The sequence below is a fragment of the Netta rufina genome, assembly GCF_964035555.1.
Source record: "Netta rufina genome assembly, chromosome: 6".
NCBI classification, from domain to species: domain Eukaryota; kingdom Metazoa; phylum Chordata; class Aves; order Anseriformes; family Anatidae; genus Netta; species Netta rufina.
The window spans coordinates 23,596,046-23,614,450 of record NC_140129.1 but is presented as its reverse complement, the minus strand read 5'-3'; the positions used below and the strand labels follow the sequence as shown (position 1 = coordinate 23,614,450).

Genomic DNA, 18,405 nt, shown 5'->3' with positions numbered 1-18,405 from the left:
TGGATTATTATATTGCTGTTAAAAACTTGATCCCCTTTTGTTGTTTCTGTCTGTTCGTCACTTGTGACCCTACAGCCCTCTTCCTTTCCACTGTGGCTCCAGAACACTTACCCTCAAGGTCACTGAAAAGGTGGGTGAATTTAATGAAATAAAGTTGAAATCCTTAAACTGTGCAAAAACTGGCTAAATACACACAGGCGGTAACATCTTTCATGGGCAGGACGAAGATATGGGCAACTTAAAGGCACTCCCTCCACACACTACTTCTGTTTGCATTTTATACTTTGAACATTGATTTACTGACTTAGTCTGGGGGTGTATGCCAAGCTTTTTGGCACGAAGCATGTAGTAGCACTCTGGTTTATAGCTGTGGTAGCTCATTCCTGATATTGAATATCTGAAGTGCAAGGTAAACATTGCCTTGTTAAATTCAGTTAAGTTGCTTTAAAAAAAAAAAAAAAAAAAAAAGCATTACCTATGCCCTTTGTCTTCAAGTGTAAATTGAAATATGTATGTAAACTCCGGGATTTGGGGGGTGGAAGAGGTTTAAAGTATTGAATAAAAAGCTCCTCTACATCATTCCTGGCAACTACAGAAAAAGCTTTTTTAAAAAATAGCTATGGTGACACAAGGCCTCCTCCTTCACACAGCATGCTCAAGTGCATTTCTTCCTTGTTCAACTCTTGGCATGTTTAGTCACTCAACAAATTTCCCCTTCTCATTACCACTTCTCTGTCTTTTTTGGCAGGGTAGAGAGGTCAGAAATCAAATTAACTGTGGGAGAGGCTGTCATACAAACAGTCAGAGCAACAAATCACCCAGCCTGGCCCACAGCCACCCAAGCGCTCTGTGGGAGGGCAGGTGAGAAACAGCAAAGCTCTGGTTCCCTTCAGCTGGAGTCCTCCAGTGATCAAGTGAATTGCATGAAATTAAGTAAACACAATCATTCTAACCTCTTGGAAATTTTAATTGGGAACAAATGGCACCTCATAACCTTCCTCTGAAAGCTTTCTTGGTGCCTTAAGTCTGGAGGAAAGAAATTTGACACTAATCTTTATTAAAAATAATAATAACTGTGGAGTAACTAGACGATGGTAAGTTTGCATTGAGGGCAAACACGGGTTGAGAAATTCCAAACTTTAAAGACTGAGTAATCAGTCAGCCAAATGGCATTCAGTGCAGATAAATATGATGTGATGTATTATGGGGACCTCTCCTGTCCCCACCGAATCATTTCATTTGTGCTGTGAGAGACACCTACCTTGCTCCTACCAGACAGGAATGAGATTTGGGGGTTACCTTCCACGGAAACACCAGCTTTGTCAGTAAGTCAGATCAAACATTAAGAATTAGAAGGAGGGAGAGAACAGAGAAAGCAATTATGTCCTTTAAAATTCATTTTTTATTTCATTTTTTTGAGTTGCAGCCCCCAATCTCAAAAAAGGATGTTAGAAAAGAAGGGCAACAAGGATGACCAAACATATGTAATTGCTTCCACATAAATAATAACCAAGTAGGTTGGGTCTCTTCAGTCTGGAGAAGTGATGCCTTAAGGAAGGTACTACACACATCTACAAAACCAGGAGTGCCATGGAGGCAGGTGTGACTACCCCAACAGGAGACTTTGGGGATAACAAATGAAGCTTAGCAAGGAGGAGGTGGATTCAATGTGGAAGACTGTGTTTTTCCACACAAAGGGTAGCAGATTTATAGATATCAGTAAGTAATGTTGTAAACTCAAAGAATTAGAATGAGTTCAAGAGAAAATTGGACAAGCACTTGGAGGGGAAAACCAGTGTGAGCTCTTAGATACACAAATCATAAAAGGCTCTGGAACTCCCCCGAATGGTCGGAGGTCAAGGGAAATTGGGGGATGTGTTACCCACATTTGCCCTTTTCTGCTCTTCCCCAGACATTGCTTCTGGCCACTGCTGGGAAGCAGAGCACGACCCGGATGGACCCTTATTCTGAGCAGTTGTCCTTCTCTTTATGAGGTTTTATAGCTTTAATAGCAATTCTCTTCTCAAAAGTGCAGTTCTCTCATGCTACAACATCCACACAGACAAATGCTTGATTTAGTACTATACTGTTATCTTTTAATGCACTAATTGAAGTGTAGAAGACTGAAGAAAGTTACCAGTACCAATATTGTCAGTTCTGTACACAGAAACTCCCAACTCAATTACCAAACAGCTGACAACTCCACTGCCTGTTTCAAAAGCTGATTTAAAGAAAATGTCTAAAGCTGTTATTTCAGTTTTGGGGAAAACTGCATAGAGAATGTGACCTTTGCAATACAATGTTTATTGTCACTAATAGCCTGCCAACTAGGAAAAAAGAATAGTTGACCTGCTAAGGGAAAAAAAGTCCTTAACACTTCTTGTGTTTTCAAAAGACAGAAGTGTAGGTTTCTGCCGTAACTTGATATTGCAAAAACTTCACTCAGCAGCACCACAGAGAATTTTAAGGACTAGTTCATCCAATTCACAAGTCATAAAATCAACATGAGATAAAAGCTCAGTAATAACAGATAAGACTATAAAGCTTTGTAAAAATAAATAATTATGCCCAAGGCCAAAGCTCCCTGAGTCTATCAACCATCACACATGAATGACAGTAACAGGTTAACGAAGCAAAAGATCAAATGTGAGAAACACCAATAGGTACTCTATACATTTAGGGTAGATTAGCAACAGAAAAAAAAAGAAAAAAGTGTAACTGTATGAAATAAAGAGCTAGCCCTAGAAAACTAGGCTGACAAGTAACAAAAATATATATATAGAATATTAAAAGAGTATTGTTAAGACAAAATGTCTGAAATAAAAGGCAACTTTCAGTAAGCTTAGAACTGATTTAACTTGATTAAATGAATATGACTCTTTCGTGTCAGAAAGAAAAGAATCTATAGAAATCAAGAGACTGTAAGAGCATTCACTATGTATTTCTAGAGGGTATGAAACATTAACAAGCAGAAATTTATTCTGAACAGGAAGCTTGCCAGAGCATACCAAACTACTTAAAACCAATGACTCTTAAATCTCAGTTCTGTGCGGTACCCAAAGTTCAAGTGCTGTCAGCTCCTAACTACAACTGGAAGTCCTGATGCTCAGCACATTTTTTCACATGGTCAGGACTTTAACAAACTTTTCTTAACACTTCTAACACATGGCATTCTTGAGTGCTAAAATACATTGGTCCAAATGAATCAATCATCCTAAACTTTTGGAAATTTTAACCTGGAACAAAGCAGTAATGATATGGCCAGAATGCTATACATCTGGGGAAAAACAGCATCCGGCTCCGGACAGTTTAGCTTCCACCTTCTTACAATTTAACTGAACTATGAAAAGAGGCAAAAAAAAAATGAAAAAAAAAAAAAAAAAGGAAGAAAATGACCTAAAGGGTAAAGAAGTTAGAGGGCATATACTTTTGTTGATAGAAAAAGGAGAAGAGGTTCACAGAACTTCTCCAGAGTTTTGAATGACAACATTTTAAGAACATAAATTCCACAAGTTTGTTGTTTACACTGTTGTATACACAGGTAAAGGAAGCAATGGCAAATAAAATCATACTTTAAAGAGTTACCTATTACTAGCAAAATGTCAAGCCTAAAAGCCTGAAAACATATTGTAATGTCCTATTAGGTAGCTAGCTGCGCTCCTTCCCGTTTTTGCTTGAAAGTAAAAGGAATGCTAATGTATGAGTAGAAGAGTTCATTCTCCGTGTCAATGAAACCGATTGTTTTTCACCCTGACATTCCTTTTAAATGTATGAAAACCATGTGTGGGATGAGGCATCATATAACAGCCATTATTTGCACAGATGGTGTACAAAAGGGTTTTCACTTTTGATCTAGAAAGAAATAGGAACTTGGGTCACAACTGCTGACAATGCAACGAACCATGAGAGGCATTTGGGGAAAGCTTTTAATCTTGCCTTACATTTTAGTTTACATATTTTTAAGGCAAACAATGAGATTTTTCCTAGCAAAACATGCATGTCTTCAGTATGAAAAATGAAAATTATCTATCTACTCACTGACACCCGTATACTCTACACCTCTATTTATAATTCTGTTTTATCAGTAAGGTTCTGAAACAAACAAACAAAAAAAACATTAACTCCCTTACCTCTGGACAACTTGATTCCATCTCAGAAGAAACATTATTAAATTCCCCTGCTTTTTTGCAAACATAGAAAGATCCATCTTCACATTTTTTAACTTTCCAATGTCCCTCCTGAGGGGGAGGAAAAAAAAGTATGTTCTCTACATACCCATTCTCATACATATGTAATACACAGATGTTAGATTATACAACTTCTCTTCCTATTTTAACTTTTTAATAGAAACAAGCAACAGAATATTTTTTCTCACTCTATTCCTTTATTTACCTTTAGATGGATCACTTACTTCTACCAACACTGATCTGAAAAGTCCTGTTGACAATCACACAAAGGAGTTTGTCTCTTTGAATCACTCCTTGGGATGTAATACATTTTAATTAACTAAAACTATAGGCATGCCAGAATGCTTTTCAGAATCATATACTGAACCTCCTTCCCATCCACTGTAGTTCTTTGTAAGATTAACATTTATCTTTGAACAGCCCTTACTCAAAATACTACAGCATTTGTATAATACAACTTTTAGACATCTATGAATACTGGACATGTACCAATTCTGAACCTTCTTTTCCACTACTGTGTTTTATGCTTTCATTTGTTTGCTTACACTTGTAAAATTAGTAAAATGTAGTTTTGTGTGTCTAAAACCAGGCTTTTACCATTTTCTGCTTCAAATGAGAGCTGACTTTACCGGGTTGTTGTAATTGTTTTGGCTTTCTTATCTATGAATTCAAGATTGCAACTTGGACCTACTGCTGGAGAAACAACAGAAAACACTTCTTGATACAGCTTTCATGCTTTCACAAAATTTACTTTACTGAAAAACTGAACTATAGTGCCACTTAAATCAGGTCTGAGCATATATAAGTATTGTAAATTGTAAAAGTAAAGTACATTTATGACCAAATTAAGAAAAATGCTGCCTGTCATGGTTCAACAGGGCCTAGTCTAAGCTTATTTGAATGTTACTCCCAGTCTTACAACACCTGACTGATTTGGGGGTCAATCTTACCACTCTCAACATCTATAGTTTTATGTAGATCTATGCTACTCCCTGTTTTTGAAAGATGCTTCATGAAAGTTATAAATGTTGACAGCAACATAGAATTAGCACAGTTGAACATTTTTCAAAATATCAACTTGAAGCTTTAAAAACTGGAACTAATGAGTCATGAATTATAATATACACCACTTTGATTTTAAATTACTTTGTCTTTATCAAAATACCTATGAATATTTGCTTGCTTCCATTTGGCAAGCTTTACGTATATAATTTTTTTTTTAATTCAACCTCAAAAATAATAATTAACTTTTCTGTGTAGCAGCACAGCAAAATGTACTGGTTTCTAAAGGCTACGTTATTTTTATTTCAGCTTGAATATATTAGGAATAAAAAGACAAAGTCATACTGCAGGTCATGGTTTACAAGAGTATATACAGTGAAAAAATAAATTATTGTGAGGTGAAATAGGAGTGTCTGTCTTGTTCTTTCAAAAGGAAAAGAAAACTTACAGGTCCTTGTGCTGAAACACAGAGTTGTCCTGTTCTTTGAAAGGTATTAGGTTCTTGGCTGTGCCAGTTGGACAGCTTTACTGGGGTGCTATCTGACCACTTGAAAACAACTGGGGTATTATTACTGTATAACCCAATCCATGTTTCAGTTACGTTTTCTGTAAAAGAATAAAAGATTTCATATTTTAATGATGAAGAAATGATGCCTATTGTTCCTGTATTATCAACACCACTATTGAAATTATTCATGGGATTTCAATAAGAATTATCTTATTTCATGAAAAAAGAAATAGTTGTACGAACTTCAGGAAACCTTACTGATGAGATAATATCCTACTTCCCTTGAAGGCTAAATGGTTTCAAAAGTAGATCAACATATGCAATAATATGCTTTGAAACCCAGAAAAATACAAATCAAGAGCATATGCTCTTGAAGCTTGCATGGAGCAGAAAGCCTAACATGGAAGGGAAAGAAATTTCTTTCATAATCTTTTTTTTTCTATGAAATTTCTTTTCATAATCTTTCATGGCTCATTCAGCTTTAGATTTTCTCTGAGCAATGGCTTTATGTCCCAGTGAGAGCTCAGTTGTAGCCACAGTGGTTGGTAATCCGTGAAAGATGAGTCTTGAGGTTTGACGTAATGCCTTACTTGACTAGCTACTATAGCTAGTGAAAGCAGATGAGCTTTCAGGCACATAAGCCCTTCTCCTGAAAAGAAGGATAAAGGAGGGCTGAAACACCAGCAGCAGATTTTGAAGCTGACTGCAAGCTGACAATAATTAATTCTATCTACTACGACATTTCTGGAAAAAATGGTGTTTGGTATCTATGGAGGGTGCTAACAGAGGTGAGGAAGACAACCTGTGGTTAATCTCCCAAAGAAAGACAAACAGGACAATAGAGAGGACGGGTGGTGTGAGGGAGGAGAATGCGTGATCATGTCCAGTAATTCCAGTATAATGCACCACTTTGCAACCACAGCTGATGGGACAGAGTTGATAAAACATGTCACTATGCCCCCAGCTCAAGGAAGTTACAACTCATGGCCGAACTATGCAGTTCTGCTAGGCTAGGGATGTCAGCTTGAAGCACAAAATATTTACGCTTATTTGCTACTGTTACGACAACAAAACTCTTCACACTGTTGCACCTAAGAGCTTGTGTTCATTACGTTCCTTCTGTAATTATTCTACCTTTTAAGGCAACGTGGACTAACAGAGCTGCTTTAATGGTGTTCATCAAACAGGACTCCAACAACACACTTGCAGCAGCAGAAACTCTGCAGCATGAACAAGGCCAACTTGCAAAGCAAAAGACGCTCTGAATTGTTGTTGCTTCCAAGCACAATTCTTGCATGTGGACAATAATTGAGTATTTTGCAACAGTTTGCATGGAACCAGTCAACAACAGGAAAGGACAAAAGCCAGACTGTTGAGGGTTCCTGAGAAGTATGGTAATGCCCAAGAAAACTGACGCCGTTTTACTGGGGATCTGTGACTTTTGGTATAACCGCTGACTGCCACTTGCCCAGCATGCTCCAGTGCAAGTGCTGCACTCCCATAAAGCACAAGCAGCAGTCTTACAAAAGCCCAGGTGTGAGGTAATCCTGAAACAATAAGGGGAGCATACAGTTTCTCACTGTGTTCCAATATGTTGATTCTTTTCTTTATTATGTATATTGAAGGCTGTGCCTTACATTTTAAGGACTATTAGAAGAAGCACACATCACACTTTTTTTTGTAAACATCATCTGGGTGTGACACATAATATTGGGCTTACAAGGCCAACAACTTTACATGGCTACACAGGAGAAACACTTCAAGAAACATAGCACACTTTAAACTAATTCTCAAAACTCACCACGTTCAAGCAAGTTACGGAGCAGCTCTGCATCTGCCATGGAGGATATACTAATGAGTCTGCTGTTGTCACTTTGGCACGAGATCAAAGCATCGTTCCAGCTCTTCTCCTCTTTATGAAGTCTATAGCAGTTGCGATTGTGTGGGTACCAGCCAGCATCACAACGAGTGGCATAATACTTCCATGTATCTTTTAATTAACCATGCAAGGTTAGAGTATATTAGACAGAAATACAAAGGTTGTGCTGCATTAGACTATTTTCTTATCTTCAGGTGCTGAAAACAGAGTCATCTTAAGGACATAACACATGGTCTACGGATCACTACCCACAATGCAAACTGATTTTTTTCCCACCTTATTTTATGACTCAACCATTCAGGCCACTGGACTAGTACAAACACAGTTACAGAACTGTTATTCAATTAAAAACTTTCTTTATCTGCCTTATTACCTTTGGGCCTGATCCAAAACCAGCTGAAGCTTTTTCATAGGCAATACCTACAAAGAGTTTGGTAAATCCCTTTTCATTATCTGAAACAAGTAGGGAAACTTTTTTTTTATAATTTATCAGGAAAAAGTTCAACCTATCTAACTTTTCTTATCAAAACAGAAATTAACATTCCAATAAACACAAAATTGCGTTTAAGTTTCCCACAGAAGGGGCATCTGAGACATTCTACATACTATACACCTTACAGTCATTATATAAACACTTTGCTTTTTTGGTATATGAAAAGCATAGCACGTCATAAAAATAACTGCATTTATGCTACTTCATCTTCTGTGGGCAATGGGCTAATTCCCTTCTAAGCTGAAAGCCTATTTTTAAACTCAGAAGTGTTGCCCTGTTGTAATATAAAGAGAAAGCATTCTGTAAACCTCTGATGATGTAAGGAACCAATTAAATGCTACGCATATTAAAGTGATTTGTCAGTTTTAAGACTCTTAACATGTTACCCAGAACTGCATTTGAACAGAAGAAAGTGTTACCACTTCAGTTAATGTAAATGGCATTCAACTTAAATTAGCAAGCCTATACTGCAGCTAAGACTGTTCTCATAAATTTATATTCAGGTAGCTTCCTCTTGTTCTCCATCCATACTCACAAAAAGGACACATTAAAATTGAGATACTTACCAAATGTTTCATGCTTTGTCTTACTTAAATATTTCTTGCATACAAAAGGCAATCCAGATTCACACAAGTAACTTTGCCAGCCGTACTTCATTTTTGAATTAATCACTACACAATGATTTTCGCTAAAACGGTCATCAGAGACATCTGCAAATGCATTTTTTTTGAGAAGCATGCAATTAAAAAAATTCAGTTCTTGTAAAATGGCGCTGTATTCTTATTGAACAAATGTATATAATCAGCCCTGCACACCCAAACTTCTAGGAGTGTTACACCAACCCTATGGACAACTGAACGTTAACCACCGCTTACATATATATGGCAATCTTTCCTTGCCTGCTGCTATCAGAGAGGCTAAATCCAGTTCTGGTGTCGATGTTACATGTGCTGGAGGACAGACTTCAAAATACAGCAAACCAAATCTCAAAGCTCATGTTAATGTGCTAGCGTTAATTACAGCATATTCATGTAAACAAATTAAAACTCCTTTCCTCCATGCAACCAGCTAGAACATAGTTTTTAAATATGCAGCTGGAATCTCAAAAATACCCTTAAAAGCAAATGACAGGACTATATCATTAACGCTTTGAATAAATGCATCTCCATGGATGCCACCCACATCCCTAGAATGGGCTTTAGTTCATGAATATGAATAGATATGTCTACAAGAAGAGAGGTACACTGGTCCACTTGATTCACTTTTCAAACGTAGCTGTACGAACAGCTCTCTTGTGCTGCAATTACAGAGAGCATGTAATTACACTGCTGCAACAAATCCAAGAGAAGTATCTCATACTTGCTCTCCAGTTCACAAACATCAGTGGCGCTCCATCTGACCACTGCCAACCAGTATCTTCTCCCAGTCTATTCAGGCCTGTCCAAAGCATGATGTCTGTGGCGTTTAACTGCCCTGAAACAGAAAAAATAATCAAAATGACACTTCACACATTCCCCATGTTTTAAAATATCTACAGGTATAGATACACTGTCCTGACTTGTAACAATCAGAATAAAACAAAGTTTCACATCTGTCTCCAGAAGGCTCAGACTTTTTTTTTTTTTTTTTCCTGTTCTTGGAAAAAGTCTATTAGTTTGTTAATCAACACAGCTGAGGAGGAATAAACTCAAAAGGTCTGCATCCCTTCAAGAACTGCCCATCCTGCAAACCCTCCCCACATAAGTTGTTGGTGGCCTTAGATATTACATCTTTAACACCAGCTACAGAAACGCCAGCCTGTCTCAGCCTGCTGTCAGACACAAAACAAACAACTTCCAGTCCCTCTACAGCCTGTATACATATCAAAAAGCTAATGAAATTATTTTAAAAACTTCCTGTTAGCTTATATCCTGCAATTGAAAACCAGCAATAATGGGAAGCAATGGGAAAGAAACCTGAAGCTGCCTTTCACAACATGGTTTTAGTGCCCGGTCCTTCACTCAGTCCTCTTCACCAACACCAAAACAGCCCCGAAAGCAATGCCATCAGAGGACTATGCAGAACTGGTCTGAGACTTTCTACATGCAGGACACAAAGGAGCTTCTATCTTTTCTACCAATGATGGAATACCATCTGTTTATAAAAACAAAGCTGGTTGTTTGTTTTTTTTTTTTCCCCCTATAAGGGTAATTTATTTCAAGCCTGCAGGAATATTCTAGTATTTCAGATTTGGTGAAGTACAGTTTGCAAAGGAAACCTTGCAGGAATAAAATGACACTATGGTGCACTGCTGAGAAGGTAAACATCTCTATAATTCTCACAGAAAACAAAAACAAACACCTAACAACCCACATGTCCGTAACCACAGCTGCAAATATGAATAAAAGTCACTGTGCGAGCAGGAATTAAGACCATTACAGCCTCACGTAACACATACCACTGCTTTTGAACTCGGATTATTAAGGCTGTAACTTACCTTCATTCTCGCTTTGTCAGGTACTTAGGTGTGCTATGTGACAAAGCCTTGCCAGCAGCAATGGGAGAGACTCCAAAGCTTTTCACTGGCAAAATGGAAATCTAACCACAGGCTTCTTACATGGTCTCCAGAGAAAGTCAAGCCAGCCCATTTCCCAGAGGAGCGCAACCCATCCTCACACTGGGGACAGAAAACTGCTGTTTCAAAGTGCACTCTGCACCTTTCCAAAGGCTACAACAAAATTCAACAGCCTTCCAAGACAGCAATCCTATCTGAACACACTAAGCATGTGCCTACATCCACTGTTAGCAGTGTGCTTTGTGTACTCACGGCTTAATTCACTGATGTAGCTCTGCTCTTCCACACTGGTGATGCTGAGCAGATCTCCTCCTTGCATCTGGCACGCAGCCCGTGCCTCATGCCACGACAGCACGGATGCCACGTTGAATTGGTAGCAGAGGTTCGTGACAGGGTTCTTCTTCCAAAAAGCATCGCAGCCACTCTCTGCTCAGAAACAGATTCGTTACCAACAGCACAAGGCTACAAGCTAATCAGAAGTACAGCATCTTTAGAAAATAAATTAATGACATTAGCATCTCAGCGGAAGCATGATGATGAACTCCAGTGTTCCTTTGTTAAAGTATGTATGGAAATAGGACGCAAGCTGAATAAAACACTGCTTCATTTTTCAGGTGGTTGATAAATTCTCAGGAGCTCATCTGCAGCTGGTGGTGATTTTCACAGCTTGCATGAAGCCAACAGAGCTACGTTTTAATTCGCACCAGCTGATCATTTATTCCTAAAGCTGGATGTTGGAATAGTCACACTATGAGTGCCTCACCCAACTTATGGAGGAGCAGTCACCTGGATCTCCTTCTACCCAGTACTCAAGAGATTAAAACTATTATAATTACAATATAGAAGCAGGGCTGAAAATACTCCTCATTATAATAGTTCCCTGGAAATTCCCATGAAATTCCCATTATGAAATCACATTTCCAGCTGTTTATAACATGCTTTGGACCAGAGATCTGAGAGACAGCCTGAACAGGGAGGGCTTTTCCAAACCACTTCTGCTGATAGAAGATATTTTTTTTTTTACATATTTATGGAAGAAGCTACAAGTTGCTATTTATAATTTTAATATTCACGAATACCATGTGTCCAAAATCTTTCAAAAAATATTTTCAAAAATATTGCTTCTAAGTGTTTTAGGTCCAAAATATAAGTGTCCAAAGAGTGCCTGGGAGAAAATGAATATAAAACATAGAATGAAGTCAAAAGCATAATCTATCTTTGCAGGAGCAATCCCTCTTTCACATGCTCCAGAGAAACCCCCTATGGACTGCTGAGGAGAGCAGAGACAGCCGTGGGTTAGCTGCAGGGCAAGGTCAATGGGTGGCACCGAGCAGTGAGCACTTCACATCCTGCAGCTCACCTCGTGGAGTTGTGCTTTTGGGATGAGGACTTGGGTCTCCAAAGACCATACGTGGTAGATTATATTAAAGCCTGAAGTTTTCTCTCTCTCTTTTTTTTTTTTTTTTTTTTAAAGAGACATTCCTCTCTAATAGAAGTAATCTTATATTCCAAAATAGAGTCCATGCTAGAATTATTCATAAGGATCATGGATACTGTAGGAGGGAGAGAGAAGCAACATCTTACCAGCATTTGGGCAAAACCCCCATTTTTCATCTTGTTCATAGTAGCTTGTTGTGGCACACCAGTCAAATTCCCTTCCATCTCTGGTACACTCATAATACCACTTGTTGTTATATTTAAATGGAAAAACGCATGGGAAACCAAAAGAATTTCCCAATAAGGTATATGTTTCTGTAATAAAATAAAAGTAGAGATTAAAAGAACACATTGACAGAAATTCCACCCCCCATATTTCATCATTTTTGTTTTTAACAGCAACAATAAAATAAAAATATCTATGGTTATTTGAATTCATAATTAATACCACAACATTGAGACAAGTATGAGAAACATCACTGAACAGAATTTGAAAATGTTAGCTTATGATATTTATCACCATGAAACAAGGCACATACCCATAACTTACCCCAACTAAAAAAAAAAAAAAAAAAAAAGAACAATTATTCTACATCCTATTATCCTGCACTTAAATTTGAGAACAACTACATAAAACTATGGTTAGCATAATCAGGACATGCTCAGATGCATGCTCTGCTTATTTTTTGTTTGCTAGTCTATGATAGACAAGCAATTTAGCATAATTTCCTCTGCTCCACCCGCTCTTGTTTAAATGAATTTCTGATGTTTTCTCCATTCTTATTGTCATTCTATGGGAAAGGAAATATGAAAGACAAAGGAAAATTAAATAAACTTTTAAAAATATTTTTTATACCATGGGGAATAGTAATCTAAAGAACTGATGTTATGTACCTTTGTTGTTACATCAATTATTAGCTTATAAAATATTTAAAATGTTGCCCTGTTGTATTTTCAGTACTGAGAGAATCAAGTGCAACCCAAAGTTGTAAAAGATTTACCTCAGTATCTCCTTAACCTCAGAGCACATGCTTCTACGAAAGGTCAAAGAACCACAATCATACTTGGAATTAAACTGTTTGCCAAAGATCCCATGCTGATATGCTAAGATCAAAGTCCTTCAACTACAGAATAAGGACACGCTGCCAGTTTCCCAGAGATAATGGCTGGACGTGCACATGCAAAAAATGCAGTTGTAAATCCCCTTCAAAGCCTTCTAGCAGACAATACAAATAAAGCAGGTTAAAAGAAATCAGGTTTGCACCTCTGCCTGCTACCATGATGCTAGCTAGCTACAGAGGTTCAAAGGATTATCTCAGTCCTGACAAGTAACAGAAATTGACAGCTGTGTTCCTGTCACCATAGTTAGACACACTTATTTTGAAGATAGGGATCCCTCCAGCCTGTTGCACTAACTGGCTAACTTGCATTTGCATGTACATAAGATGAAGTGGAAGGAATAAAACAACAAGTGGAAGGGGGAGAAGCTTTGCCAAGACAGTCGCTAATTTTCATCCTGAAACTGCCAGATTGTTGCAGCTCTAGGACTAGACCAGATCTACCTCCATCTCTCTGAATGTACGCAGCAAACTTTTAAGACTTCATGGTTTAAAATGTTTTCTGTCTGGTCTTAAGTATAAACTCTGCTAGGTTTTAGAGATGTTGGATGCTAACATGCTTCCATAGGCATTGCGGCTCCCAAAGGAACTCCCCGGAGAGAGCAGAGGCCAAGCCCAGCTGCACCTACAGAAGAAACCACCAAGATCAAAGCTCCATAACCCAAATATGTGGAGACCAGAGCTCTGCAACCCCATAAAAACAGTTCAAACGGGGAGAATCAACAGCTCCAGCCTGAGACATGCTATGCAAACATTAGGCCATTCTTCTAAAGAAATGCTGAAGGAGAGGCTGAGGAAGGGGTCAAGGTGCAGCCTGACTGTGGCTGTTCGTGGAAAACGGGTTATCTTCATCCTTTTTCCCGGAAAACTGTTAAGGTTTGCAGGTCTGGATCCTGACCTAAATTCCTATGCCTTGACTAGCTGTACAACAGGATTAATCAAAAGCCTGATTTCTGCTCCAAAGTTTGGCACGTTCAGAGTCCAGGTGCTGAATGTTGCAAACGTTTGGATAACGCACACCGAGATTGCAGGCTGACTGTCAGTAATCTGAATTCCAAATCCCTCTTTATCTCTCTTTGGGTTTACTTGACAATGAGAGCTGTGGGACTGCAAATACTTAGTTCAGCTTTTAATTTTATAGACCATTTGGAATGGGCCAGGATTCGCAAGGACACTAGGGCCTTTTTGGGGACCCATAAAATAGATGAGGAGAAAAATTAATTGTGCAGTGTACTCAATTCAATTATCGCCTATTTAAAAAAAAATATCTGACCTTCCATCAAAAACTACTTCTGTACATTTTTCCTTTATACATTTCTATGACAAATTTGATTTTTACCTTGGAAAGGACATTCACAAAGGTCTTCATCATAAGACATGTACTGTGTCCATTGATAATTAGAATTTTTTTTGGCAACAATACGTTTGCTGTTTTCAATAGCTAATTTGTACTCCGATACACCAACCAACGCTCTTCCATCACAATTCCACCACAATGAGTACTGCGTTGAATCACATTCAAGCATAGTCAATGGCTGTTCTGGTCTACTGATGTTCAGTCCTAGACAAGTACTGCTGCCTATATTGAAAAGCCGACGATTGGATACCCATTTCCATAGCATGTATTTGGAGAGTTGACTGCAGTCTTCCAGAACAAGGCCAGCTGGATCCACCTTGATGCACAAGTTAGAGTCTGAACTTTGGATAATAAATATCCCTTTATCTGTATGGGGAAAAAACAAAAACAAAAACAAAAACAAAAAACACTCTCAGTTTGCAGAATGCTACAGATGATGAAATAGTATTGTAGGACATGTTTTAGCTATTTATGAAGAAAACTGACAATATTCATCAGAATATCTGACACTGCAAAAAAATAAGAATACTGGTCTAAATTTACTGCCAGCCAAGTTTGTAACATGTAGACCATTTGACAGATCACTGTGAGATTAGGCAGTATTTCTCATGTTGGTCATCCAAAAAACATCAGTCACATTTGAAGAATTACAGCATTGTTCACCAAGAAATTCTACATAATGTGGTACAGGTTTAAGTGTTACAGCAAGCCATATTCAGAGCTGTAAAATAATTCTCTGTGAGGGACTGGAGATTCCAATTAAAGGCTAAAAAGTGTAAAGACTGAAATTGCCATATTCTCTGACATTTTCAAGCATCTCTGTCTGCAACTATAGAGGCAGAAAACATATCTTGCATTGTATGTATGATACAGGAAAGGTGGGATTTATCTCAATCACAAGAGCTGGTGATCAAGAGGTAACATATGCCTTAACTACTGGATGCATATTGTTGAGCTATAGATGACCGCCCTGGCTGGACCAAAGCAGACATGTGAAGGTTAGCCTGATGTCCCAGCTTTCTTGGAATTGTGTAGAAATTCACTGAACAATGTGACATCACACTATAAGCATGTAAAAAAAAATCAGCTGTTTAACGCCTTGGGAACAAATGCCTAACTGTGCATATAGACTGAAAAACTGAGAGGGACTAAGGAAAATAAAACCTATAACAGCTCAGCTATTTCATTTATTCTGAAATCCAGTGACGATTAACGCACAGAGTTTCTCTCACATTATAGGTGAGATACTTATGCCTCGGGAGGTTATTCCCTGAAAACCTGATTAGCATTTCCATTTTGCCATGAAGTTTTGCAATAATAATTTCTACCACATGTGCTTTCTATCTGTAATTCACTACCCCTAACATCCTGAAGAAGTAACAATAACAAAAAGATACTCCAAATCTCGAGTACAAAATGCAGAAGCCCACCCAGATGCTGTGTCTGGGTTCAGCACCTATGGTTTAGGTGTAGCTCTCTGACAGAAAGCCTTCAGCCAGCAGTGCTGCGTGACAGACAGGCAGAAGACCAGCTCACCAGCACGTGGCATACACGATGAGTGGCCCAGGCAAGATACAGGTTACAAAGAAGAGTTTGGTTCCAGGTCCTGCACAGATCCCATCAGTGGCCAGACACACAGCGAGGACAGAAGTTCCCCTGCAAGCTGCTTCTCTGGGATCAGGTGCTGTCTGCCATGTGGCTATGGTTGTCTGTAGCTCATGATGGTGCAGGAGCGTGGGCAAGCCTTTCTGACTGACAGCAGGTAGGAACAAGCCTGCTGCATGTAACTGCAGTTCCAAGCACCTGGCAGCAGCCTGGCTTTAAGTCCTTAACACTCTGGGGGCACAGCAAGGCTCCTAAAGGAGCTTCCTATGCTCCATTAGTCCATCACATTTCTACAGCCCTCCAGCCACGAGCTCACTGAAACACCACCACTCTGTGACAGACACCCAGGGGGGACTTCGCTTTTGAGTTTTCTATGAAGCTGTGCAGCTTGTGCTTCCTTCTTTTTATCCATCCTCATCCTCCACGGGCCACAGAGATGGCACAGCCTCTATCTACAAGCACAGACTACAAGGTCAGACAGGGTTCCTGCTTCTCATGCTGGGGTACAGCTTTCCTACAGCAGCCTTATCTTGGCTGGCCAAGAAAATGCGTTGTTTATTTGCTAGATAAGTAGAAGCTGTGATGTCGTTAGCACCAGTAAACACTGATTAATGAGGTTAATTCACCACGATACTGGGATTCACACTTAAAGTTCTAATACAAGTTCCCAGTTTATCTCTGCTTGCACCCGTGATGCCTCCCGCATAACAGCATGGGCAACAAGAAACAACTCAGAGATGAAGGGGTCTCGGCCTTTATGAAATGCATCCGAACGCCCTTATCCGTAAGGCTCTTAAGAGCTGCGATGACTGCTGAAGAAAGATAAGGGTCTTACAGAGACCTCACAATTACACCAGCGGAGGTGGGACAAGGAGACAAGCGGAGCGACACCAAGCCCGCACCACACAGGCTTCCTGTGCCCACAACCCTGCGGGTGAACAACCATGAGGAGCTCCATGAGCTTGCACACCCCAGAGGGGCCAAGGGGAAAATCCTAAACCCTGCTCTGAAGGATGTGACAGGGCGGAGGGAGCCCTTTGGGAACGTCCCCCTTCTCCTGACGTCCAGGCCCCTCCGTACAAGGGCAAGGTGACACGAAGCAAAGTGCCAGGAGCAAAGCTATGCGCCGAGAGCTGTCCGGGTTCCTGTTTACTTAGGCTCGCCACTACAAATAATGTATAACAGAGCTAGGAGGGCAAGATTTTTTTTTTTCTCTTCCTTCCTCTTTACCTCCCATTTCCTTCCCCCCCTCCCCAAAAACCAGCAGAGAGAACTGCTTAAATGTCAGTAAGGAAAACAGCTGGAATGCACCGGGGGCGAGGAAACCCCCTCGGCACGACCTCCGGGGCCAGGTGCGAGGACAGCCGGGCGTGTGCTCGGCCACTGCCCCGGAGCCGCCGCCCCGAGGAGGGCACGGCGAGGCCCGGGGGCTTCCTCCGCACCACGGGACAGGACCGGGGGGGGAGGCGAAATATCCGCGTGTCCCGCCCTGCACGCACACCTCACGGGGGACGCCGGCTGAAGCAGCCCCTCCCCACCCCGCCGTGCACCCCCCCCGCCGCCCCGGGACCCTCACTCACTCCGCAGGGCGGGCACCTCGTCGGGGCTGAGGGCGGCGGTGGCGGCGCCCCGCGGCGGGCTGCGGCCGCCGAGCAGCAGCAGGCAGCACGCCAGGAGCCGCAGCCGCATGCCCGGCATCGCCTCGGCAGGGCACGGCTCGGCACGGCACGGCCCGGCCCGGCGCCCACCCGCTCCTCTCCGCGCCGGGAGCCCGGCCCCGGGGAGGGCGGAGGAGCGACCCCACCCCGCGGAGGGCGGGGGGAGCGCGGCAGCCGCCCGCGGAGCTTCCCCGGCCGCGGGGCCCCCCCTCGGGCCCGCTGCCGAGGCCGCGGCCGGGGGCTGAGGCGGCCAAAAGGAGCCACACGCGCCTCGTTTGCAGTCCCTGAGCGCTTTCTGGTGTCTGCTCTCCAGGCCGCTTTTCCTAAAAAGAGCCGAGTGGCACAAAGACGCGGGAGGCAGGAAAACATCGGCAGCGCGGCTCGTGTTCGGCGCCTTGCTGCTCCGCTGCTGCGTGTCCTCAGACAAACTTTTACAGAGACTTGGTTTTTAGCTAGGTCAGCACATCAAGGCACTTCACATTTTTGGCATGGGGAAAAGTAATTTCCTTCTTCCCTCTTGTACATCTCTGTACTTAGGTCGAGGAAGGATTTGTAGGAAGTCCCCCATTTGGGGACAGTTTCAGTCTTACGGAAGCTATGAATAGCG

At 40.9% G+C, this 18,405-nt stretch overlaps 1 protein-coding gene across 1 annotated transcript in view; it reads right to left on the bottom strand.

Moving 5' to 3' along the window:
• The window catches only part of PLA2R1 (phospholipase A2 receptor 1), a gene marked incomplete at its 5' end in the record, with an annotated part of 41,406 nt that extends 23,568 nt beyond the window's left edge, over positions 1–17,838 (bottom strand). Inside the window, 9 exons of the mRNA XM_084288763.1 lie at positions 4,131–4,238; positions 5,638–5,795; positions 7,499–7,687; positions 8,636–8,779; positions 9,429–9,542; positions 10,876–11,049; positions 12,208–12,375; positions 14,518–14,901; positions 17,721–17,838. Of these exons, the coding sequence (XP_084144889.1) occupies positions 4,131–4,238; positions 5,638–5,795; positions 7,499–7,687; positions 8,636–8,779; positions 9,429–9,542; positions 10,876–11,049; positions 12,208–12,375; positions 14,518–14,901; positions 17,721–17,838 (1,557 nt within the window). The remainder of the gene's footprint in view (positions 1–4,130; positions 4,239–5,637; positions 5,796–7,498; positions 7,688–8,635; positions 8,780–9,428; positions 9,543–10,875; positions 11,050–12,207; positions 12,376–14,517; positions 14,902–17,720) is intronic.
• Between the last annotated feature and the right edge of the window lie 567 nt (positions 17,839–18,405).